Genomic DNA, 26,068 nt, shown 5'->3' with positions numbered 1-26,068 from the left:
TGCATTAACTTTCAAATAATTTAATGGTCCGGAGTTCAACGTTTGTCATGTTATCGCCTTTAAAATGCTGTTGATGGTAGAATTACTTTCATGCGTCCTTTAAATCGAACACACTCGGAAGCTTGAGCCACCGCTACGTGGGGGTGTTTGTGTGTGTGACTGAGAGAGTGCGAGACAGTGTTTGCAGTAATGTGACATAAAAGCCAGTGATAATAAATGTGTCTGTTTATTTCTCGCATTGTTTCTATCATCAGCAAGAAGAGGAAAACAAACCAGTAGAATATCAGTTATTTCATTTTTTTATTTCAGTATATGTATTTCTATATGGTTTCTGAAATGCTTTGTTAATTGAAATGAAACTGTGCACGCGTTTCCATTAACATTAAAGTTTAACATTATAAACGTCAGATCAAGAGCAGGGAGCCATGTGAGGTAATGGCCTGAAGGCCACACTAACCTTTCTGTTGTTTAAACTTGGTGGAAGTGATATAGAACTGTTATGCGGTCAGCAGACCTGGAACACCATCATAGGTTAATTCATACCCCTAGAACGGTTGTAAACCAATTTCAGATTAAAGCATTCAACAGCCCTGTGGTATAACTTGTAATACATTTTAGGGGTGTGAAGATATATCATGCAATTCTTGTGCTCAGTTTCTCAATGAATTGCGGTTAAATGCCGCCACATTCGAAAGTCAGAGGGCACTTGCGAAAGAAACTCGTTAAATGGGAAGAAGTATGATTTACAGAAGTACGATTTACACACATAGTTGTAGGAAATGCCAATGGTCATATTCTATCGGTGTTCTCAAAACATTTTCGGGTATTTTCATGATAATAAAAAATATTTATAATGATGATGTTTGACGTGTGTTGATTTTTCAAATGCATCTCGTAGTGATGTTAGATTAAGGAGTACTTACAAATGATCAAAGAGCTGTGCTTAAACCACAGAATCAAAGCCTTTGCGATATCAGCTGTTTTTTTACATTTTTACAAAGAAAGTGGTGTTGTATTTAATAACAGCCGGTCAAGCATGTCCATACATAAACAAAGCAGTTACATTTAATGCTTTAAAGCCTATTTTACATTTGCTTATTTGTGTTTATTATGAAAAGATCATATTAAATAAAACCATATTTGGATTCATCAAAATGTTTTCTGCACTTTGGCCCACATGCTACATTTGCTACTGGGTTTCTTACTGTAGAACACAAAGCTCCTTGTGTTTGTGTCTTCATCAGTGTGGGGGAGGCTTAAATGTTATACAAAATTTCATTTTCAAAAACAAAGAATTGATTTTCTTTGACTTCACTGGCTACTGTATGGAGGTCATGTGAATTGATTTGATGCATGATAGTTCTGTTTTGTCTTGCCCCACATTAGAAAGTTCATTATTTATTAGCATCTCAGTACAAGCGTAGCGGACAGACTCACAAACCTTTGTTTCCTGGATAAAACACAACAAGAGTCTCTGTGGTTGTGTAATGGGAGGTGTCACATTTCAATGCCATTCAACAATCTCTGCCCTATCAGATTCTTTGAATCCCTTTGACCGTCCAGCACCTAGAAAGTTGCCTGTCCGACGCGAGCCTGTGGCAACATCACTAAGGAGAGGTTGATACAGGAATGATCAGCAGGTCAAACACTCCAATTTGTTGCTGACTCTACTAGAAGGATGAATAACTGAGTGAAAGTTCATGCCGACATACCTAGCTAGTCAGACCAGTAGGTTTTCAGCGTGTGTGAATAAATGACGTGGCTTAAAACAGACAACATATGGGAACCAGTTTGACAGAGCTGTCACTTTGAAGAAAACGTTTCAGGAAGTTTAAACGTGTATTGAGTTTGACTTATTCTTGTGCTTCACGTCGTGTCGGACTTCACGTTGCATTCTTCAAACCTCGGTGTTATGGTGGTTCCTGGCGCTGGCTTCTTGCAGGTGTACTGTATCAATGGTCTGTGTTTCCCGTGAGATATGTGGGGTCAGTGATGTCACTTAACCAGCAACAAAGGCTTTTTTGATGTTCAACATAGGCATTGTTAGACCACAACAGAGCCAATGGGTTACCTCACTGCACGCTCCATGGCATTTACCTGGCAACTGGAGGATTATTGACAAGCGTTGAAGGTAAATGGTAGGAGATTATGTGTTTAAGTGTGTGTACTGCAATAGTGTGTGTGCCAGTGCTGTTGTCATGGTTGTGTGTACATGACTTATTCTGTCCTAGATTCTGGAGAGATTAATGGTGGAAAAATGGTGATTAAAACTGTGGCAGGTGTTTGTGTGTGTGGACAAGAACAATTTGTTGAATTTGTTTAGCAATTGACTTGTATCACCCTTTCAGCATGGTTAATCCTCCTGAATTTACCTCTTGGTGACCATACATAGACAAGAGCTTTACTCTGAGTGAAAACCTGGGGACTGCAAATGTGTAATAAAGCAAAAATATCAGACTTTTTATGAAAATAAATTAAGAGATTCACTTCCTATTCGTGTACTATTCGTCCTAAATAGTATTCGAAAATAGAATTAGTATGTCCCAAATCATATTAGCCTATGCTGAAATTAGTATTCTCAAGGTACCCGTATGGGCTACTGTTTCCGGCAAATATTCCAAGTGTGAATCCATGGACACTTATTAGAGATACTCTTATTATAGGGAGATGGGAGGGTCTGTAATACTTCACCACCGCATAAAGTGGAGCAAGCCTATTTTCATTAAAGAACCATGCATTACCATATTCATGAACTTAAGCTCTTAGCAATAAACAGTAATCACTTTCACCTCATCAGTTCAACACGTGGATCGATCAGAACTCAGAAGTGGAACAGAGACCTTGTGCAGCATACGGGTGCAAACAGCAATCTTTGTTAGATCACTCATCTGTTTCCTACACCTGACACCTGACCGATTGGCCTCTTATGCGGAGCGGTTTAGATCGGTTGTAAGGAATGCGTCATGTCAGGTACACGTCAGAGCACATTGGGCAACTCACAGGTATCGCACACCAGAGTTCAAAGTCCATATATATATACTGCTGTGAAGTGTGTTTATACTGTTGGATATACTCAGGCCTAGATTAAGAATTAAGGGGCCCCTGGGCACAAGTGTCTTGTAGACCCCTCCAAACGTACAGGCGCACAATAAAGTTTTGAAATAGCCCACAGGGTACTACTTAGGAAACACCTCCATTTTACACAGGATTACATTGCCAAGTTACATAATATGATCAAAACCCGAAGGACAATATCAACACCTGTTCACATTATCCATCAAACAGGTTTAACATCACAACTATGCTTTTCTGGACCAGCAACATCTAGAAAATTCCCTGCATACTGTAACTCACTGGCATTTGCAAGAGCATTACACACTGCCCATTGGATTATCCTGCCATGGATATACTGAAAAGGTTTTGGCCACATAATTGTGATTATAGTGTCATTTTAAAACAACTGAAAACCATTCAATGGTCACGTGTAATTTACGTTAAGTTTGGCTTACATTTATTACAAATATGACATTTCTGTCTTTACTCATCTTTTTATTTTCCTAATTTATGTTGTTGTGCTGGGGAAAGAACATGGGATGGGGTGTTAGCGCGGGGGTTGGGGTCTAGGAAGATGGTTTGAGACATCATGGGGTCCAGTAGCCTGCTCAAAAAATGTTGCGAACCACTCGTTTAGGCAACAACGGCCACTTCCGTTTTGCGTCAGCTCGTCCCAGTGCGCGCATACAGTTTTGCTTCGCACTAGAATGTAAATACCTTTACATTACAAAAACAGTAGTTAGGACGCAGCAAATGTTTTTGAACGGCTATACGTTCTCTGATACGCGATGACGTCAGCGGGATGCCGCATTGACGCGTTGAAGAGAAGCACGCACTCATATTCACAAACGCAGCACTGTGCAGATCATGGCCGACGTTGCTGTTCGTCTGTGAACTGTTCATCGGTATGGAGGAGGACTCCGCCGACCCATACTTACCGTACGACGGCGGAGGGGATACGATCCCCCTGCACGAACTGAGCAAGAAAGGTACGGGGAAATTTATATTGGGCTTAATCACCCCACCCACCTTATTTATCGAAGGCCGATTAATCGAGACCGGCATCGTTTATTAATAATCCGAGCCGTTTATTACTAGACGTGTGCTCGAGAGCGCGTAGGAATGTTTTTGCGTATGTGTGGTGTTCTTGTCATAAACGTGTTGCACGGTAGTGTGTGTGAAGATAATATGGGTGTGTAAGCTCCTGGGCCTATTCATCAAAAAACAGCTATGATGTGTATGGTGCAACGTTAGTATTTGCATGTTGTGTTTTGTATCGCTGTGTGTTGCATTTTGCTTGAGATGTATTAACCAAAATCTGCTACAGCATCTCTATTACCTGCAGTAGCATAAGGAATATGGTAATGTTAAGTCTAGTCAAGTGGAAGGTATTATTCAAGAATGTCGTAATGACACCCAGATCATTTATCCCCATTTATTCCCAAACATGAAAGATTGTAAAGTCATTATAGAAAATTGTAAATTTGAAGAGTTTGGTTCCAAGATGAGATAACTTCTTTCAAAAATCATGTTTTATTATTGTGCATGATACAATATGATTTTTAAAGATTTTTAAAAACGGAGTTATCTAATTTTGTAACCAAACACTATGTTTGTTTTCTAGGAGCACTGTAGCCCCTGACTGACATTTTTAGGAGTGCAAGCAGAAAATTTAGGGGCACAACTTAAATCAGACTGGCATGCAATTATTGAGATTTTTCCACAAAATATATGTATCACTGACAAATACTTTAATAATAAATAGACTTAATTCAAAATGCAGTTTCATTTTCATTTCAGAATCTGCAGACTTTTCTGTTAATTCTGTGCTGAAATTTTGGCAAAACCTGCAGAATTCTGTGGAACAGTTTTAAATGTGTTTGCATTTGTACAGAAATGTAAATAAAATAGTTTTAAAATTCTACCTGTGTATGCATTTTACTGCAGATTAGAGGTTTTGGTCCTGCTCCTCATCTAAAAAGAGGGAGAGCCTACAGAGAAGCTTTAAGTGCTACATAGAGACTGTTTAAACTTAATACACCAAACCAAATAAGTGATGAATTCACTTGAACCAACAGAAAATGTCCTTGTCATTTTGAATGAAAAAGTATATGTTTTATAGTGTTAAAGCAAAACGAAAGGGATCGTCTTAAGTTCTTATGATGATTTTATTGTGTATTAAGGACACTTCTCATCATGTTCACTACACAATGTAAAGATAACTTCACATAAACTTAACAAGTGCATTCACCTGTCATTCATTCCTGTTGTGAACTGATTGGAAATGATTCAGCGCTGTCTCAAGTAGGGATGGGTATCGTTAAGATTTTATCGATATCGATACATATATAACGATACTGGTACTTATCAATACTGTTATCGATGGAAAAAGACAAGATGTGAAAAGATTATTCCAGCTGAGTTTTAGAGCTTTTTCTTCTGAGCAAACAGAAATGTCACATAACAACGTGTGTGTGTTCCTCATCATACCACTTACAGCACTTAGCATGTGCATAGGAGCACATCCTAATGTAATTCAACATATTTACTTAACATCACTATGGTTATTTGGCTGGTAGACCGTATTTCTTTTTTTCCTTTCTGGTTTTAGGTCTACATAAATTTAAGTACTGTTTTCTATATGTATATATACACTGCTCAAAAAAATAAAGGGAACACCCAAATCACACTACATTAGATCTCAATGAACAAAATATCCAGGTTAAATCTCTTCATTTTACATACTTTGCTTAACTTGTGAGAACAAAATAATGGGACAATGGTCAATGAAATCCAAAACACATTCAGGGCAGGAATTACAGTAAAATCACTATAATTTTTTTAAAATATTGGCTCATTCAACTTAAAGTTTTACCACAGTAACTCATAATGTTAGTGAGTAATGTTCATGGCCCTACGTGTCCGTATGAACTCCCCGCAATGTATGGTTGTACTCCTGAGGAGATGGCACATGGTCTCCTGTGAAATCTCCTCTCAGACCTGGATCAGAGCATAAGTGATCTACTCGGCAGTCTATGGTGCTACTTAATGCCTTTGGATACGTGAGATCCCAGAGGTTCTCAACTGGATTTAGGTCTGGGGAACGTGAGGGGCCAGTCAATGTCATCAATGCCTTCATCATCCAGAAACAGCCTAGAGACTCTGGCCACATAAAGTCGGCTATTACCATGCACCAGGAGGGCTCTGCACTGCACCAGCATAAGATCCTACAATAGAGTTGAGGATTTCATCCCAATACTTCATAGCACGTGGAGGTCTGTAAGACCCTCTGAGAATGGTCCTCCCCAGACCTCCCTTGTTGTTGCCTCTCCAGTGTACCTGTTGTCACTTTTGTTTGCACCAAAACAAGTGAAAATGGTTCACAATCACTTATGCTTACTTACCTGGTTGATTGATAGTCCTGAGGGTTAACTGACTTTGTGTTGAGCTGTGAGGATCAGGTGTTCCCTTAATTTTTTTGAGCAGTGTATGAATACAACATGTTATGTTGTAGTATGGGATATTACAAATATATTAGTGGTACCAGTAAAAGTCAACAAATACAATCAGTTTCTTAAATGTCTTTTTTTATTTATATACATAACTAAGCGGTTTTGCTTGTAGGTAGAAAGCACAGGCACATGTAAACAAACATCAAGTCAAGTGTGCACATATTTTGCAACTGTTTAAATAGTACAGCTGCAATGCAAATGCATAAAACCATTTGGTAACTAATTAACGCGAGACCATCGTCCTGAAGTAACGATGAAAACGATTGTGGTACAGCTTTAACTCCTGGATCAATCTTTTAAACTCCCCGTGCTCTTCTCAAGAATAGGGAGAAACCAATATCGTTTTTTCTCTTCCTTTGCTCATTCAGGCAAAAACCAATTAACTCATCTTCGCTGCTGCTGCAAAACTTGTCGAAACGTTTTTTGTAATGGTTTAAATGGAAACAATTAGAATTTCTAAAATGTTTTTTGCTTTATTTCAGCAGGATGAGAGAGAAATCCGGAAAATCACATTGTCTGATTTTTAAAGAATTTATTTGCATATTATGGTGGAAAATAAGTATTTGGTCAATAACAAAAGTTCATCTCAATACTTTGTTATATACCCTTTGTTGGCAATGACAGAGGTCAAATGTAATGACAGAGTGGTCAAATGTATTACACACTGTTGCTGGTAGTTTGGCCCAGTCCTCAATGCAGATCTCTAGAGAATTGATGATTTGGGGCTATCGTTGGGCAACACGGATTTTCAACTCCCTCCAAAGATTTTCTGTTGGGTTGAGATCTGGAGACTGGCTAGGCCACTCCAGGACCTTGAAATGCTTCTTACGAAGCCACTCCTTCATTGCCCGGGTGGTGTGTTTGGGCTCATTGTCATGCTGAAAGACCCAGCCTTGTTCAATCTTCAATTCCCTTGCTGTTGGAAGGAAGTTTTTACTAAAAATCTCACAATACATGGCCCCATTCATTATTTACTTTACACGGATCGGTCGTCCTGGTCCCTTTGCAGAAAAACAGCCCCAAAGCATGATGTTTCCACCCCCATGCTTCACAGTAGATATGGTGTTCTTTGGATGCAACTCGGCATTCTTTCTCCTCCAAACACAAGTTGAGCTTTTACCAAAAAGTTATATTTTGGTTTCATCTGACCATATGACATTCTCCCAATCCTCTTCTGGATCATCCAAATGCTCTCTAGCAAACTTCAGATGGGCCCGGACATATAATGGCTTAAGTAGGGGGACACATCAGGCACTGCAGTATTTGAGTCCCTGGCGGCGTAATGTGATGGTAGCCTTTGTTACTTTGGTCCCAGCTCTCTGCAGGTCATTTACTAGGTCCCCCCGTGTGGTGGTTCTGGGTTTTTTGCTCATTGTTCTTGTGATCAGTTTGACCCCACGGGGTGAGATCTTGAGTGGAGCCCCAGATCGAGAGAGATTATCAGTGGTCTTGTATGTCTTCCATTTTCTAATAATTGCTCCCACAGTTGATTTCTTGACACCAAGCTGCTTACCTATTGCAGATTAATTCTTCCCAGCCTGGTGCAGGTCTACAATTTTGTTTCTGGTGTCCTTTGACAGCTCTTTGGTCTTGGCCATAGTGAAGTTTGGAGTCTTGACTGTTTGAGGTTGTGGACTGGTGTCTTTTATACTGATAAAGAGTTTAAACAGGTTAATTAATACAGGTAACGAGTAGGGATGCACCGATACCAGTTTTTCTCTGCCGATCCGATTCCGATATTTAACTTTCAAATATCGGCCGATACCGATCCAAATCCGATATCAGTTATTGTTGACCTTTTCAGGTTTAGAATGTCTGTAACTCACACAGTCATTAAATTTATCTGCTTAAAGTCAAGCTTTGCATATTCATGAAATACATCAAAACTTAGATAAATAATATACACAGTATGACGGACATCTTTATTAAGAACACTGTGCTAAACTTATAATTGAAATAAATTACATTTAATCAAGCTATGGAGTCATCCAAATGACAATCTGTATTTTCCAACCATCCAGCATTTCTTTGATTGAAGCTGAAATCACGCTGCTTCTGTGTGATCCTCGCAACTCTTTAGCATGTAGCACAGCACTCTGCAATGCGTAACCAGAATCCATCCCATGCGCGGTTAAACTCAAAAGGGACATGGGACACGTCGGAGCTCCAAATATTAGCAGTGAAGCTCAAAGATTTTACATCTTTTAACTGATCCGCAACATGCGACGACACTATAGAATAACTCGGGCAAAGCTGTTTCAGAAATGTATTTACGCGATGGTAAACTAACGCGGTTCAGGCGACGGAAGCCTACATTTTCCACAACAGAGAGAGGCTGATTATCTAGTACAATAAATTCCACAACTTTTCTGTGATTTTTACAGATTTTTTTGTCGTCTTTGTGAAGTTTTTCTTGCCTTTGAAATAATTCCTGCAAGGTTTGGTGCTTTAATTGGTCCTTTTTGCGTTTCGCTTGTACAAACTCTTCGTGATCTTTTCCGTGATGCTTCTGAAGATGTTTGATTAAATGTGTCGTGTTGTAACGCGCAACAGTACTTACACACTGGCAGCTGTGCTGCTTTCTGTTGTTTCAAGCGTGAAATATTTCCACATCTGCGACATCTTCAACGCGCTGAAATTTCCATATAGGCATAAAGTTGGGTCCTGAAAGGTCTCCCCACTAAACTCGCCTGTCGGGCCATTACGCAAAATAAATTTCAAAGTATTTAATTATTATTTTTAAGTAAATGCATTTTTCTCAAAATAAACGAACGTTTTCTATTTACTTAAATACAGCTCCCCGTTCAACAATTGCTGGTAATTTGGTATCGGATTTGGATCGGTTGTACTGACTCGCGCATGATCGATACCCGATCCTTTCAAAAAGGTATGGATCGGAGCCAAATCCGATCCAGAGTATCGGATCGGTACATCCCTAGTAACGAGCGGAGGACAGAGGAGCCTCTTAAAGAAGAAGTTACAGGTCTGCGAGAGCCAGAAATCCTGCTTTTTTGTAGGTGACCAAATACTTAATTTCCACCATAATTTGGGAAGAAATTCTTTAAAAATCAGACAATGTGATTTTCTGGATTTTGTTTTCTCATTCTGTCTCTCATAGTTGATGTGTACCTATGATGAAAATTACAGGTCTCTCTCATCTTTTTAAGTGGGAGAACTTGCACAATTGGTGGCTGACTAAATACTTTTTTGCCCCATTGTATTTTCCTAAATCCCACAGCCCTAGTTGAAGTACATATTCAGGATGTGAAAGTGACTCAGAATAAAGTAAATAAAATAAAGATAACGTACTTTGCTTGCCATAACGACAGAGTGTCTGGAATGCACAATTGGTTCCTGACACGTTTAGACAACGGGTGAAACTGTGATTATGACCATAAACATCTAATTTGACCTCCGATAAAATTTTCGCAGTGTGGATTAGATGCAGTCAATCTATGAGGTAAAACTCTGGAAGTACAAGTATTCTTGTATGAGTCCGTTTTAAGTTGTTGTACATTATAACAAAAACATTCACCAGTGACATGAATTTTAGCTGGGTTTTATGTTCATAGTATTCTTTAAACCGCATATTGCGCATCCGGTTAAACTCCATGGTTTGATTGTTGGACAATATGGCGAATAGCTACAGGGGGGGCTCGTAATGTCACCTTTGTGATTGGTCCGGTAGCCTGTCAATCAAACTCCAGGCAAAGGGTCAATTGGATGACAAGACGCATCATAGTCATTACCTTAGACTGTGTGGAGGCATGTAAAAACACTGGTTGTACCGGTGACACTAGGGGTGGAGGGATTTGTTGTGGTATGGTAGAAGATTCAGCCTTGCGCATGACACATTTTAGTGTTTGTTGTGAAATAGCGGCAAATCTGGAACCGCAATTGCTTGAATTAATAGTGGGTAGGAGATCTGACAATTATGCAATAATAATAATCCTGCAAAGAGAACATGTTTTTAAACTGGATGAAATTCCTAATGAATTGTTTCCACAAACTTGATTTTGATTTGTGTCCAGTAATGCGCACACATTCACATTTAAGCAAAGCCTGACCGTCGCCAGTGGTGGATTAACCATAGGGGCACCAAGACTTAAGGGCCACCAAATAAACCAGCATTACAAACTAAAAAAAAATATATGTACATAAGCACTTGTTTTTTAAGACTTCAGTCACGCATCTGCGCTAAATAGGCATGGTGCCATGTGCGGGAATTCCCCCACACTTTTTCGACACGCCTCCGCCAACATTCTCGCCCATGTTATCTGCTTAGTTACATAGATTTGAGTGAACTATCATTCGGCAAATTAAGTGAGTGTTATGAGGCAAGTCGTCTTTCGTGTACACTTTAAACTTCAAATAGATGGAATAGGAATGGCGCAGAGCACATTGTTGTTGTAGCGACTAAAAATTGGGGGATTTGCACTGATTAATAAAGGTATTATAAATAAATAAGATGGTATAGTGCCGATAATGTATGCTTATAGTGTGTGGAGGTAAGGGCACTATTTCAGTTTCAAACCTGCATTTTAAAGTGAAAGTGAAGAACGGTGTCATCACTATAGCAATCAATTTATATGTGTACTTTTTAGTGAAGTACACTTTTATTGCAGTACTTATGTGATAATTTAGGAGTCTGTAAGAAGAATATAAACATACTGCGTTTGAATCGCTTTGTGCAATTTAACCGTCTGTTTTGTGCATCTCTCTAGCAGTTAAAATGGTAATAATTACGTTTTATGTTATTTTTATAAATAACTTTGCTATACATTGTAATTTGGTGAATGCCACTTTGGTGAATTAAAGTCTTAATGTCCTGAAAATCTGTCCATTGTTCCATTGTCTCCCTAATGTCAATACATGCATGCAAACTATACACAGGTTATGTATGTCCCTGTAGCCCAAACTTGTGGCACGCACAACATTTACACCTGATTTTTTCAATACTTCAAAACAAGAAATGTAACATTACAACAGAAAGCAGGTGCCCCTTAACTACAGTAGGCCTAATTGTTAAAATATTAAAAAGTTTTTTTTGTGTTCTATTCTACAAAAGTTCCATGTTAATGTGTAATTCTTGTAAAATAGTATATCGTAAATTGCTGACTTTCATTCTTATAAAATCTTTAAATTTAAACATCTTCTAATGAGTGGATTATTGCGTAGGTGGGTGGTTGGGGGGATGTTGCCCAGGTGCACCATGAGGTCTTAATACACCTCTGACCGTCGCGACACATTAATTCAAAGCAACTTACAAAGTCTTAACAGTTGTATAAAAGCTTGAATAGGGATGGATGAAATCTTTGATAGTTTTTATAATAAGAATGTGAGAATTTAATGTTATCAGATTGAAGGTCATGAATGAACGGGAAATATTGCGTGACAGTAGGTGTCGCTCAGTCACTGATTACCACAGTGTTCTGGATATGATGTAAATGTGTAGTCATAGAGGTATGACTTTTACCTTAAACATGATTGGTTTTTAAATGTTATGCAATCAGAAAGATGTGAGTCAACGATAACATGAAAAATGACTGGGTCAAAAAGGAGTGGAATCCGCCTTTAGGGACATTAAGAGTCGACACCCCATCCCTAGTGCAACCCGAGTTGTATAAAGTGGAATTTTATCAAAAATATGTCTCTCTTTGTACAAATCGTCTCATGTTTATAAAAATCTAAATTTCACAGATTCAAATCATAAAGCATTTCTGTGTGGATAGTAAAATACATGCGTAACATGTATCACGTTCACAGCTATTGCGCATCCTTTTATTTAATAGTTTTGAGATGAAATTCATCACATACAAGCCTAGTTATGTTGCAATTATTGTTTAAAATATATTATTTAAAATGCTCACTGAAGCTACATGGGGCTCTACACATTCAACTGTCTTGTAGGGTCTGTTTTCTTTGTCCAGTCAAATCGTTGAATTTGTGGATGGATGATTCTGCTATGCACAACATTTCTTTCATGTGAAAAAAAACTACTAAAACACTAAATGTGTCTCTTGGGATTAGTACATTGTAATTTTCTGCTTTATAAATCGAAACTGTAACTTTTATATTATTTAAATGTTTATTTTTCAATTAAAAATCTTTATTATATCACATTACAACTTCAAACTCTACCTTGGTCACTTTGTTTCTCTCCTTTGGCCTGTCTTGAAGTGACTTTTTCCATCTCTGTTACATAAGGGTCAAACTACACCATGTCTAATGGTGGTGGTGGTGGAGGAGCCAGCATTTCCACCCACTTGCTCGATCTGCTGGATGAGCCTATTCCAGGGGTGGGCACCTATGATGACTTCCACACTATTGACTGGGTCAGAGAAAAGTGCAAAGACAGAGAGCGCCATCGCAAGGTAATGCATCAACTTTTACTCCACTCACCACGTTAAAGAAAACCTGGAGCGAACATCTGATGGATAAGCAATGCATACAACATGAAATTGGAGCATCACAATTCAAAATAAGTCACATAAGTTACGTAAGGTTTTTACAACATTGATTTAAATTATGTTAATATTTCAATTAAATATAATTACACTATATTTGAATGCACATTTAAATACCTAGCAAAACATGCAGTAGTAATAAATTGGGCTTGCTCATACATTCAACTTAAAGGCTTTCATTCGTTTCCTAGAATGCACACAGAGTGGGAGACATGGCTGAATGAAAAATTTAATCAAATTACCTCCCGTCTTCACTTGTTAAACTTTGGTTTAACAAATCAACAGTTGTAGTAATGTTTTTTGTGACAAAGATTTGCTTCTTGTATGCATTTTTTAGATAAACAGTAAAAAGAAGGAATCCGCATGGGAGTTTACCAAGAGCCTGTATGATGCATGGTCAGGGTGGCTGGTGGTCACGCTAACAGGTCTTGCGTCAGGTAAGCACACGGTTCAAGGATCATCACCAGATTTAGATTTTCGTTTTGCTGTAAGGAAAAAAAATAAAGTGTATTGAGTCATTTATATGGATGGACAGTGTAATTGTGCAACAGTATTTATATATTATAGCATTGGTAATTCATTACAAAATAATTAATATCACATGATATGTGGTGAACAAGTTAATCAATAATTTACTTTGAAAATTGATCAGTAATGTTGGTGTTGAGGTCTAGCTTGCATTACTAATGTTCAAATGATTTTGGGAAGTGAAATGTAGGGCCAGTCAACTGCACACTTTGTCCTGTTGTAAAATGCCATATGACTAGCTTGTTGCACACGAGTGGCATTCAGACGCTGTACACTTCTGTTACGACCCCCTGATTCTATGACGCTCGTTGTGAGAAAGGGGTCAGCAACATAAAGAGGAGACGCAAGGCAAACGGCAATTTCACAGATTTATTATAAATATAACCTCACATCTCTCACGCTTCACTCTCCACAGTAACACTCATTCTCCAATCACACTGACTTCAACATACCTAACAGACCAAAAATAGAACTAAATTACAACACATAGACATAAAGAACTCGGTTTGTCTTGGCTCTCGGTCTAGGCATCATGACGCTCACGGAGTTCACCGCAGACGCCTCTCTTCCTCCGTTGCACCCCACTTATACACAGCACGAGCCATCAGTGCAACAGGTCTCAGGTGCGCAGGGGCGGAGCCTAACACAGATTAAGAAATTAACACAGAAGACAAAGACACAATATACCACAGTAACACCAATAAGGCTTAGGCCATAACACTTCTATCTATCCTATTGCAACTAAATTATATTGGTTCACAATAAATTAGCCTTTAATGTGTATGCCTTTAAACAATATAATTCCCTCAAGTCAGAGGGGTGTCTTTGCTGCTCATTTCAGTAGTCAATAACAGGTCTGCAGATGTTATTGTAACCGATGGTCTATTGCAGGTCACCAGTAATAAAATTTGAGTAGAACAAATCTGTGCTAGATTGTCCAGAACAGTCGCAAAGTTTATTTAATTTAGTGTGTTGACTAAATTCAGTATCAATGCAGTCTTTGGATAAATCGCTTTTGAGAACGGTTCACTTCGACATTGCTTCAGAAGCTGACGCTATGGGGGTATCCTCCAATCACTAACCTCCTGAAGCCTTATTGCACAACACCAGTGCATTCCAAATGGTCTGGGCCAATGATGTTCAAGGTGCTGCGGGGGGCGGAGCCACCTGTGCTATAATAAGCACCATCTGTGCGGCATAACTCAGATTCTTCAACTGTACAAGTCAGAGATTTTCTCCAAAGTAGAGAATGTCGTAGCGTCTCATCTTTGCCAGTGTACAGCATCGCTACGAAGGGAAGCTTCTCTTCCATCAAAGCCTTGCCGCATGTCGGCGCACCTGGCTGACAACGCCTACGCTGCGGCAGGAGAGGCAGTTTCAGCACTGCACACCAAGGCAGTATTCCAAGTCTTTAGGCACAGCTGCTCCAGAGAATCGACAAGGGGAAGGAGGAGCCGGATTCCTTCAGGGACCTCAGGGCAGCTATGGACTTCACCCTCAAAGCCACAAAGAAGATGGTGATCGGGCGAAACAGTTTAGCAGAGAAACAGTTTAGCAGAAGTCTATGGAAGCGTGTAAGTGTATTGATTCTTGTCTTATTGAGTTCAACGCAGTGCCATTGCTAGGAAACGTTGCTTTGTTTTCTACCGCTGTGCCATGTGTTGAAGTAGTGTTTGTTCCTGCCTAGTCTCGTGCTGGTTTCGCCTGTTTATTTTGTGATATTGTAAGGCATGTCCTGCTGAAATCAATTGCGTGATTTAGATGGTTACATAAGTGTAATTAACCACTGCGGCAGCATCATCCCATGCAGCCGTCATTGTTTGAAGACCTAAGAATGTAGAGCGCATCGACTCTGCCTGTCTGGTAATAAACTAGATCTTATCTACACACGCTACTGCTCCACTCATCATTATCAGGTCACCTGATAATGGATAATTTCCTCAAAACTCTTGCTCTCGACCTAACTTCTCCAGACACTACACACGCTTCCCCACTGGTCACAACCTACATTCACTCTCTCCCTCCTGCTTATCCTCCGCAGTCTCCGCCACGCTCCCCCTCTGAACAGCTCTCTGTTGAATACTATCAGTGCCACAGAGATTTTGTTCCACATTAACTACCTGCTTGAACAGCTTATGCCCTCTTACATCCAGGCAGGCCTGTGCATCCCCTTCTGCCCCTGGTTATGTGATGTTCTCTGTGTGCATCGCGCCAGGCTCTGGTCAGCTGAGAGAAAGTGGCGCAAATCTAAAGATCCTACTGACCTGTGTCTCTATCAGTCTCTTCTTTCTCTGCTGATATCTCAGTACTATCACTCTGAAATCAACAACTTGCCTGACTCTCGTACTCTCCTAAAAACACATGCTTGCTTCCCCTCTTTCTCTCTCCTATCTGAAGCTGAAGTTTCCAAGATCATTTCTTTTAACCACGCATCTCCTCCAGGCCATGGTTGGGGACTAGTACTCATCCTACTGGATCTATCTGCTGCTTTTGACATCGTTCACCCCATCCTCCTGTTGACACTCAAGGCTATGGATGTCTCTGGAATGGTGCTACAATGGTTCAAGTCTTACCTCTCAGGTAGGTCACTACTTCTCATTTAGAGTATCCTGGAGAGGTGAGGTCTCTGAGTCCCAACATCTCAATACAGGGGTGCCTCAGTGATCAGTGCTTGGACCGCTGCTCTTTTCCATATACATGACATCCCAATGTTCTGCCATTCGGAAACATTGCTTTTCCTGTCACTGCTATGGGGATGATACACAACTCCACTTGGCATTTCAGCCTGACAATCCAATTGTTTCTACATGCATAAAAAAGTGGTGTAATCAACAGCATCATGCGTTGAATGTGTTTATCAGCAGCAGGGACTGTGGGATAGAAGATGGGCTCAACGGCACAAAATACAGAGATACCCTTAATGAAAACCTAGAGGTTGCATTAACAATAAATTCTCTGTCATTGATTGATTTTTGTTTTTACCAGCATTGGAAAAATCTAAAAGTCGTCTGTCATTTTGATCAATTACAATGAGGGAAATTTGTTCCCCTTTTTGTCGAGTTTGTATCCAATCATTTTCTTTCATCAGAATGTGATTGTGAATGATTGAGCGGCCATAGATACCCCTGCCCTGAACATGTTCGCAAAGTTTCCCATTAATTTCCATACTCTGTGCAGAGCCTGGTGCGTGTATAAACGAGGCATTAGTTTAAAGCTGCCTGCCACAGTCTAATTCGTATCGCCAGAGTTTCAAAACAAACTGAATTTTTTTAATAGTTCATTATAACACAATGATCTTTGTTGCTTTTTTTGCGGCGATGTTTCTTGATCTAATTCTGCAAAGCATGCATCTGTCACTCACTCATTCCCCTTTGTTGCATGCACGCATACACACAGGCGCACACAAACCAGTGGTGCAGTGATTACAGGCTTTTTCCTTCAAAGAGCAATAGCAGCTAGCGTTATTTTGGATAAACCTTAACTTTCAGTGAGTGGAAAATGTATATCTATTCATCTTCTCCGCTCAATTAGCTTCAGAAACGGCACATTCATAACCAAACTACTGCTTAGTTGTTAGTGAATTAATAAATAAATTAATGATTACAAACACGTTTACAACCATCTATCATTATTACTGACTAGACACATGAACATAAACATTTGACTGTAATTATTATTTAATGTCTGACAACAGAAACATTGCATGAACTTCTGGCTTTATTGGGCATTCAGTTTAATTAAAATACAGTAAGTTCAGAGAGTGCGTTTATGTTGCGATGATATATTTAACAATATCTGTTAAATATTCACAGCAAAACTTGAACATCACAAGTGCATGAATTTTAAACCTAATTGAGCCAGAAAAATTTTAATAATTTTAGAGTTCAGAAATTAATTTTTTTTTTAAAACTCTTGTTACAAGACCTGAAGTTGCCCTCTCGTTTCGCCAGGTGCATTAGCCGGTGTGATAGACATCGCCGCGGACTGGATGAACGACCTGAAGGAGGGCGTGTGTCTCAGTGCAATGTGGTTTAATCATGAGCAGTGCTGCTGGGGCTCCAACGAGACCACCTTTGCTGAGAGAGACAAGTGTCCCCAATGGAAGACATGGGCCGAACTCATTCTGGGGCAAGCTGAGGTCAGAGCTTAAAGAGATTCTGTATTAACGTGCACCAGATAAAAAGCATCATTGATGTTCAGTCTGGGTTTGTTTTCTTCTTCTTGTGTCCTTTAGGGTCCTGGTTCCTACATAATGAACTACTTCATGTTCACATTTTGGGCACTTTCCTTTGCCTTCCTGGCCGTGTCATTGGTGAAGGTGTTTGCCCCTTATGCCTGTGGATCTGGAATACCTGAGGTCAAATTACATATGAATTAACAGCAACGATTTCTGTCTTTGCATCAATTTTGACGTGATATTGTAAAAGATACAGACATGAGCATATTCCAGTATAGTACCTTAGTCTGCAGTCTGCAATCCAGTTGGTCCAAAATGTTGATTTCAACATCAGGCACTCTGCTCTGCACACTGCAAAATAAGACTAGTGTGTGCACTGACACATTTGTTAGAAAAGCTAACCAGCCAAATAACTTAAAGTGAAGTAGAATTGTAGAATAGGGTTGACTTTGAGTAATTGTGCATGTCTGTTTTGTACTTTGAATTCACCTTTTTTTTTCTCTCTTTTAGATTAAAACTATTCTGAGTGGCTTCATTATTCGAGGGTACTTGGGGAAATGGACCTTGATGATAAAGACCATCACTCTGGTATTGGCTGTGGCATCAGGTCTTAGTCTCGGGAAGGAGGGTCCGCTGGTCCACGTCGCCTGTTGCTGTGGCAACATCTTTTCCTACCTCTTTCCCAAATACAGCAAAAACGAGGCCAAGAAGCGAGAGGTTAGGCATTAGAACCAGAACTCTGTGACACTAAGGCGATGAAAATAAAAACACAACTGTCAAGTATTACAAGTAAAAGTCACTCTACAAACTGTATTAACAATTTAATATAAAAAAAAATTCCCCAGTAATACAACCTCGATCATGACGTATGCAGTCGCTAAATGCGACCTCTAGAATAAGTATTAGACTCTCTCTCAAGTGAATAGTCGCCTATTAAAAAAAGATTGAGTCAGTTAATATTTCTACATTAGAACGGTTAAATTTTAAACATTAATCCCCGCTTTTCCATTCATTCGATTAGACAATGGAAAAAAACATGCATGATGTCAAGCCCTTTTTTGCTCGCAGTACTTTTTTGTAAGCTTTAGGTGCTCAGAGTGCTCTGGCTAAACCGCAAGGTGCGGCAGGCCGTTGGCCTGCACGATTATTTGCAATTGCCATTAAGATCATGCTTAAATCGGTCTGTCTAATGCTATTACGTAATCGCAAAGGCAGCGATGTTTTTATGCACACCTTGTTGATGAGCATGATACGTAGATAATGCCGATGCGCCATCTGAAAACACTGCGAGTTTGAGTTGCTTACAACATGCATTTGAAAGTGCAATACCAGTCAAACATCATTTACATTTACATTACATTTAGGCATTTGGCAGACGCTTTTATTCAAAGCGACTTGCATAGCATTATCCTATACATTTTACATAGGTATCTGCAATCCCCTGGGATCGAACCTACAACCTTGCGTTGTTAACGCAATGCTCTTACCACTGAGCTCCAGGAAAGCTATTCATCATTATAATTAGACGTTATCATGAAAATACCTGAGGCGGCTTTAAGAACAGTGATTGAAAGATGGAATTTCGAAAGATAGGAAGATGGCATTTCCTAGTTATATGCGTGTATGCATACATTGTGATTATTCTGGGGTGCATATTTGAAGTTTGTGCGTGAGAGCTCCCTCTGCCATTCAGATGCAGCAGCATTTAACCATACTTCTCTGACAAACTGCACAGAAGAATCGCAGCGTTTCACCATATCACGTGCAGCTTTGTCGAATTAATCATGCAGCCCTAGCAGGTGGCAAAACGCGAAGTGCAGTATGTGTTATTCCAATGCTCTGATTTCATTTGATTGGTAATATGAATTTGTTTATCAAATGCAAGCATATGATATAAGAGAACACAGAAAGGGGGCTTAAGCCAAATACATTTTAATATCATGCCCTGTACGAATCACTATTAAGGACGTTTACATTTGATGTCTTTTGTACACGCAAGTTTGTTATTTTAAAAGTAGACTTGCGGCAAGCGCGCTCAAACAGAGCAACGCGGTTTTGCACATATATATTTTGGAACATTATGAATTATAAATGAATATTATATTAGATAAGAATATCTTTAATTCAGCGTCTTCAAAGTTAAATCCGTAGCACTCATTATATTATAGACATGAAATAAAATAAGTTTACATATGTGGTGCGACATACACGTTTCACTTTTCAGCAAGTCGGTGCTGAAATTCCATGTATCCTTTTGCCGAAACCTTCATGGCGAGTGTGCTCATGGTTGCTTAGCAGCGGCAGATGCCACAACAGCCCATGCTCCCGAGTGCTATGAAAAACGAGAAAGTGGCCTGGCTTGCGTTTTTCATTATTTCTTAGACATGGAACATTTTACATTTATGCATTTGGCAGATGCTTTTATCCAAAGCCACTTACATTGCATTGTACTATACACTTGTTTCTGACTATGTGCAAGTTGCTGGGATTGAACCCATGACCTCGGCATTGCTAGCGCCAGGCTCTAACCATTGAGCCACAGTAAAGCTCCACATTGATATCTCTCGGCTAAGCCCTGGATATCCACTCAACCTAGAACCGCCTGACCCACGCAATGTTCTCACCTGTTAGCATCCCTGATTTGTCATGATAGTCTCTGAACTTTTAAAACCTGTTCGAGTTCCAAAGGCGGAAAACTCATGGTGCTTCAGATGGCGAGCTCCGCCATCTCATGATAACGCTGCAAAAAACTGTGCATACCTTAGTTTACACTGGACCTAAATTCTTAATGTACTTTGATATGTGAACGGTCTTTGTGGTGATAAGTGAGGGAAATCTGTGCAGAGATTTTGCACCTCTGTCGAGCATGTCCTTAGCTTGCCACTATACATTTAATTTTGCCAAGATATTTTCAGAGATTATAGGCAATAGGTTATAGGTTAATCATTTAAAGAACCCAATTTTGACCCAAAAATTAAGTTCCACCTTTTTTTCTGACAGGTTAATGTCAATTGTTTTTATTTGTTTTATGCAACTTTTCCATGATCCTGTGTTTCTATCTTTGCAGGTTTTATCTGCAGCTTCAGCTGCTGGTGTGTCTGTTGCCTTCGGAGCTCCTATAGGGGGAGTACTTTTCAGTTTAGAGGAAGTGAGTTTTACATCTTCATCTAAAACATGTGTAATGTCGAAACTTCATAACACTTTTCTACAGAATCAATATAACAGATTGTATGCATTACAAATTGGTACCAATTCCAAGACTAGTTGCACGCCTTAAAAACTGTATTTAGCTTAACTGAGTTACTGCTGTCTTTCCCCTTAGGTCAGTTACTACTTCCCACTAAAGACTCTGTGGCGCTCGTTCTTTGCTGCTCTGGTGGCAGCATTTGTGCTGCGCTCCATTAACCCATTTGGGAACAGCCGGCTGGTGCTTTTCTATGTTGAGTACCACACACCCTGGTACCTGTTTGAACTTTTCCCCTTCATCCTGTTGGGGGTGTTCGGTGGCCTATGGGGAGCCTTTTTCATTCGGGCTAATATCGCCTGGTGCCGGCGCCGCAAATCCACACGCTTTGGTAAAAATTTACTGTAATGTGATATTAATGAAATGGTTCACCCATAAAGAATATTCTCTATTCATTTACTATTGTATATACTTTTAAAAGTTTGACAAAAATATGTTCAGTTTATGTCCACGTATACCACCCAACATGTTAACGCTCCAAAAAATAATCGTAAGTTAAACGATAGGTATATAAGAAATGTATTTGTTTTGAGCTTATTTAGTGAAATTTAAACCAAATGTTTTATGAGGTACACAAAATCTAATGGTACCATTTAATGATGGCTTTTATGATGGATGGCATGAGTGTAAATTACGATAAAATGTAAATGTTTGGATGAACTGTTTTTTTATATTATGAAAATTAAATAATGTTAATATCACAAGTTGAATATGTATCAAACTATTACACCAGGAAAGTATCCAGTGTTGGAGGTGATCACAGTGGCGGCTATCACGGCCATAATCGCATTTCCAAACCCGTACACACGGCAGAACACCAGCGAACTGATAAAGGAGCTGTTCACCGACTGCGGCCCGCTTGAATCGTCACAGCTTTGTCAGTACAGAAGTCAGATGAACGGCAGTCAAGCATACCCTGAAGGCTCGGAGGCTGCTGCCACGCCAGGTGTTTACTCTGCCATGTGGCAGCTCAGCCTGGCGCTCATCTTCAAAATCATCATGACCATCTTTACCTTTGGCCTGAAGGTGAGCATCAAACAGTTGACGTCATTCGATTGAAAATCTATAAATAAATTGGTCACCCCAAAAAATCTGCCATAGTAAACTCACCCTCATTCCATTCTAAGTGTACATGTCAGCTGAACACAGTTTGGATTGTTAAAAATGTTTAATCCTAACTGTTCCTAGTTTTTCAATGCCATTGAATTGTGCCCTGTTTTTTAAGTAATCCAGGAGGAGATCAGGTGACTCCAGGGGGCTGTTAAAAATGTTCAGAAGCTAATGTGTCTTTTATATGCTGCGTTAGAATTTAAACACTTGTAGATAAGAGGACTACATTCGTCACACCAACTTCACAAATCTCAACGTTGAATCTCAATGGTTCTCGCATGTCCAATGAGATTCTGCCACTGCATCATTGCTTGCCATGTTATGCTGTTGAGATTATCTAGAGGGATTCCCCTTGCTTGGCTCTTGAATGTAAATTTGGTATCTGGCTGGATCCTCAGGTGCCATCAGGTCTGTTCATCCCCAGCATGGCCATCGGTGCGATCGCTGGACGGATTGTGGGCATCGCTGTGGAGCAGCTGGCATATTATCACCACGACTGGTTCCTGTTTAGAGAATGGTGTGAGGTGGGTGCTGACTGCATCACGCCTGGACTCTATGCCATGGTCGGGGCTGCAGCCTGCCTTGGTAAGTGTGCATGCATGGATGCTTTGTTCTATTTTTGCATCTGTGTTTTGGCTAATGAACCAATTTGTAATATTGTGCTGGCTGTAGGTGGTGTGACTCGCATGACTGTGTCTCTGGTGGTCATTGTGTTCGAACTCACTGGCGGGCTGGAATACATTGTTCCACTAATGGCGGCCGTGATGACCAGTAAATGGGTGGGTGATGCGTTCGGGAGAGAGGGAATATACGAGGCCCATATCCGTCTGAACGGATATCCCTTCCTGGACGCCAAGGAAGAATTCACACACACCACGTTAGCAAGGGAAGTGATGCGTCCACGACGCAGTGACCCGCCGCTGGCTGTGCTTACGCAGGATGACATGACGCTTGGCGAGTTGCAGAATATAATTTCAGAAACGAGCTATAACGGCTTTCCTGTTATCGTTTCCAAAGAATCGCAGAGGCTGGTAGGCTTTGCACTGCGGAGGGATATAACAATTGCTATAGGTAACTAAACAACACTTTTGTTTCTGTTCTCACAACCCTTGTCTGATTCTGTTTTACCCCAAAATCTAAGAAAATACATTTTTGGCAGTACCAGTAGTTTACCAGACTAAACATAATTAACATTCTATGCTACTGTGATATGGAGCAACTAATGTTGTTTTTCTTCACCTTTTGTTTTGCCCTCTTCAGAAAATGCCTGCCGTAAGCAGGAGAGAATTGTGCTGAATTCCCGTGTGTATTTTACCCAGCATGCTCCGACCCTTCCCGCAGACAGCCCGCGGCCACTGAAACTCCGCAGCATCCTTGACATGAGCCCATTCACCGTCACGGACCACACACCCATGGAGATTGTGGTAGACATTTTCCGCAAGCTTGGCCTCCGCCAGTGCCTTGTGACACACAATGGGTGAGTGTCCACTTGAACGCCGGAGTGAGAAATGTATACCCTCTTCTGTGTTCTGTGTGAAATACATTTCAACTAACATATACCATCGATACTCTACTGATGGGGCTCAGTCTGTGTTGTCACTTATCTGTGCATTCACACACTGAACCTCGTGCCTCTCAGCTGCTAGTCTCCTGCTCAGACACGGGTGAAAAATCTTGTACACAGGCCTGCACTGTATCTTTCCCCTTGCTTAACAATCTCATTTAAAACGTAGCGTTAAATATTGAAAAAGCCACGCCTGAAAATTTGGCTTTAAAAATACTGATTGTTTGCATGTGAAATGGTGTAAATAGAATTTTTGATGGCACAAAAAGCTAAAGGAGGTCTACAGTATCTCAGCACTGTAGGTCTGCTTTGTCACAATGAGATTTGCTCTGCACTGCACCCTGCTGTGTAAATGATGCAATACAGGGTGCAATGCACCAGATCGAGGAACTGGTTTTCAGATTAAAGGAATAGAATGTAGAAATCTCATTCTGTCATCCTTCCTCTGCTTTCTTGCCGTTCCAAACATGCAGAATTCTTGAATTCTGAAGTCTTGAACATTTGCCTACATCTTGCCACAGAAATTGTCAATATGACTATTTTCTGAAGCCGTATGATGAGGAATAGACCTAAATGTGAAGCTCTGTTCACTAAAAAAAACTTCCCCTCAACTGTAGTGCTCTTTATTATTTTCAATGATAAAAAAGAGATTTGGCAGCTCAAGACGCATGATGTAGGCATTTTTTCTTTCAATTTACACAGTCTCCTTAACTGTTTGTAGCATTTCTTGTCATTTTACTAATACATTTACAGTAATTAGTAAAGTTACATGAAAAATGCTTTAGTCTTTTGAGTATGTCAATAGACTTACAGAAATTATTTAGACGGGTCGTCGCAAAGACATTTTCACTGCATGTTTGACAGTAGCTTTTGCTCAAATGAAACTGAGATAAATTCTCAGCTCATGTGTTCACGTCTCCATACCTAGTCTCTGTAAACTCATTCACTCAGAGGCACGCAACAAGCAGATAACATATTTAAACAGAAGCCATTTAATTTCATTATTTATAATAATAGTTTGAATTGTATTAGTTGTTCAGCGCTCCTTCCTGATTAAGAGATCATTTTTTATTATTTGCTAGATGTAGTGCCGTTCCACATTAAACAGCAAATTGTGTTTTTATGCCTGGATTCTGCCATTCCGTCTACATTTTCTGCATTGTGGAAATCATAGTGCACAACTTGAGCAGCATTTACAGAGGAATCGCACCATCATATTTTAACCAGAGGGGGAAATAATCTGACCAAAGAAAGATTTGAAGTAATTTCTCTTTCAGAATGGTAAAGAAATTAGTATTTAGCTCGCAACCGTTTGCCAATCCGACCTAATCACAGAATGACATTTTTATGAACGTGGTGGTGGTTGCACAATTAATAATTTGATTATTTTCTGTTTATTTAATGGCATTGCACCTGATTATTTTGATGATCTCGTAAATTTCTGTTCATATTGCTTCTGTTGTCCTGTTGCTCTTATGTTGTTTTTTATTTTTCTTTGTCTGTACTTCAGTTGTGGCTGTAATTTTTGTTGCTAAGTGATGGTCGTCACGGTGTGTGTTGCAGGATTTTATTGGGCATCATCACAAAGAAGAATATTTTAGAACATCTGGAAGAGCTCAAGCAGCACGTGGAGCCCTTGGTGATTAGCCCCGCCCATGCCCCCACTCTGCCTGTTAGACTTCACCTCTTAGGAGGGACGCATGAAACTTGAGTGAAAAAAGACATTCCTGTTGGGATAAAATTGAAATCTAGTTCTGAATAAAATTCTTTGTCGTTACATTTTACATTTTTGAAGTCACTTTTACTGATGTCTGTGGGAGAGTATTACATTTAGTATATGTTTTCAAACGTTCCGCGTGACAGTTTGTGGAACAGCGAGTACAAAACCCTTGCCAGTCCCAAATGCAAGCAGTAATAAGTTATTTTAGAGTTAGATGGTAACTGTTTTGGAATCGCAGCAAGTCACGCATTCCATTTTAAAATTGTTAATTAGAATTTTGCCAATGTCATTGACGGCTCACATCACTCTATTAATGCAACACATTTGAATTCTATTATGCAATGTATTTCTTAAACAGGATTTGATTTGATCAATGGGAAAAAGTCATACAGGAAAGTAAATGTGATCAAATTGATTTCATGTTGACTATAAAGAAAAGTTTAAGAAAGAAGTCACCTTCAAACTCTGAAAAATTTAACACTTTTTTTAAGGATTTTGGACCCTGCGTATAGAAATACTCTATTCTCATGTCGGCACCGATAGCCTTGTGGATTTCCGTCTCAATTTACCCAATGCTTTCCTGTCAGCTCTCTACTGTCCTATTCAGTAAAGCCCCTAAAATAGAACTTGAAAAAATAAATACTCTATTCTCCTGCAGACGTCATTATTGTTTTGTAAAATCTACTTTCAAT

The 26,068-nt window shown here is 39.7% G+C and overlaps 1 protein-coding gene across 8 annotated transcripts in view; it reads left to right on the top strand.

Annotated features, from left to right (window-relative positions):
- The window catches only part of clcn3 (chloride channel 3), a 43,436-nt gene that overhangs the window by 5,412 nt on the left and 11,956 nt on the right, over positions 1-26,068 (top strand). For 2 of the 8 annotated variants that reach the window (XM_079453055.1, XM_079453051.1), the window contains exons 1-13: positions 3,881-4,043; positions 12,774-12,940; positions 13,371-13,470; positions 17,512-17,699; positions 17,796-17,918; positions 18,249-18,455; positions 20,806-20,886; positions 21,061-21,313; positions 21,716-22,008; positions 22,491-22,677; positions 22,765-23,163; positions 23,353-23,569; positions 25,220-25,295. In XM_079453055.1, the coding sequence (XP_079309181.1) occupies positions 3,962-4,043; positions 12,774-12,940; positions 13,371-13,470; positions 17,512-17,699; positions 17,796-17,918; positions 18,249-18,455; positions 20,806-20,886; positions 21,061-21,313; positions 21,716-22,008; positions 22,491-22,677; positions 22,765-23,163; positions 23,353-23,569; positions 25,220-25,295 (2,373 nt within the window). In that variant the 5' untranslated portion in view covers positions 3,881-3,961. Of the gene's footprint in view, positions 1-3,880; positions 4,044-12,773; positions 12,941-13,370; positions 13,471-15,003; positions 15,136-15,528; positions 16,142-17,511; positions 17,700-17,795; positions 17,919-18,248; positions 18,456-20,805; positions 20,887-21,060; positions 21,314-21,715; positions 22,009-22,490; positions 22,678-22,764; positions 23,164-23,352; positions 23,570-25,219; positions 25,296-26,068 lie in introns of those variants that run through there. The other 6 variants (XM_079453050.1, XM_079453054.1, XM_079453053.1 and 3 more) reach the window with 6 other exon arrangements.

Source organism: Barbatula barbatula (genome assembly GCF_947034865.1).
Source record: "Barbatula barbatula genome assembly, chromosome: 1".
Taxonomy (NCBI): domain Eukaryota; kingdom Metazoa; phylum Chordata; class Actinopteri; order Cypriniformes; family Nemacheilidae; genus Barbatula; species Barbatula barbatula.
The sequence above is the reverse complement of the archived record's forward strand: the minus strand, read 5'-3'. Positions and strand labels throughout refer to the sequence as shown.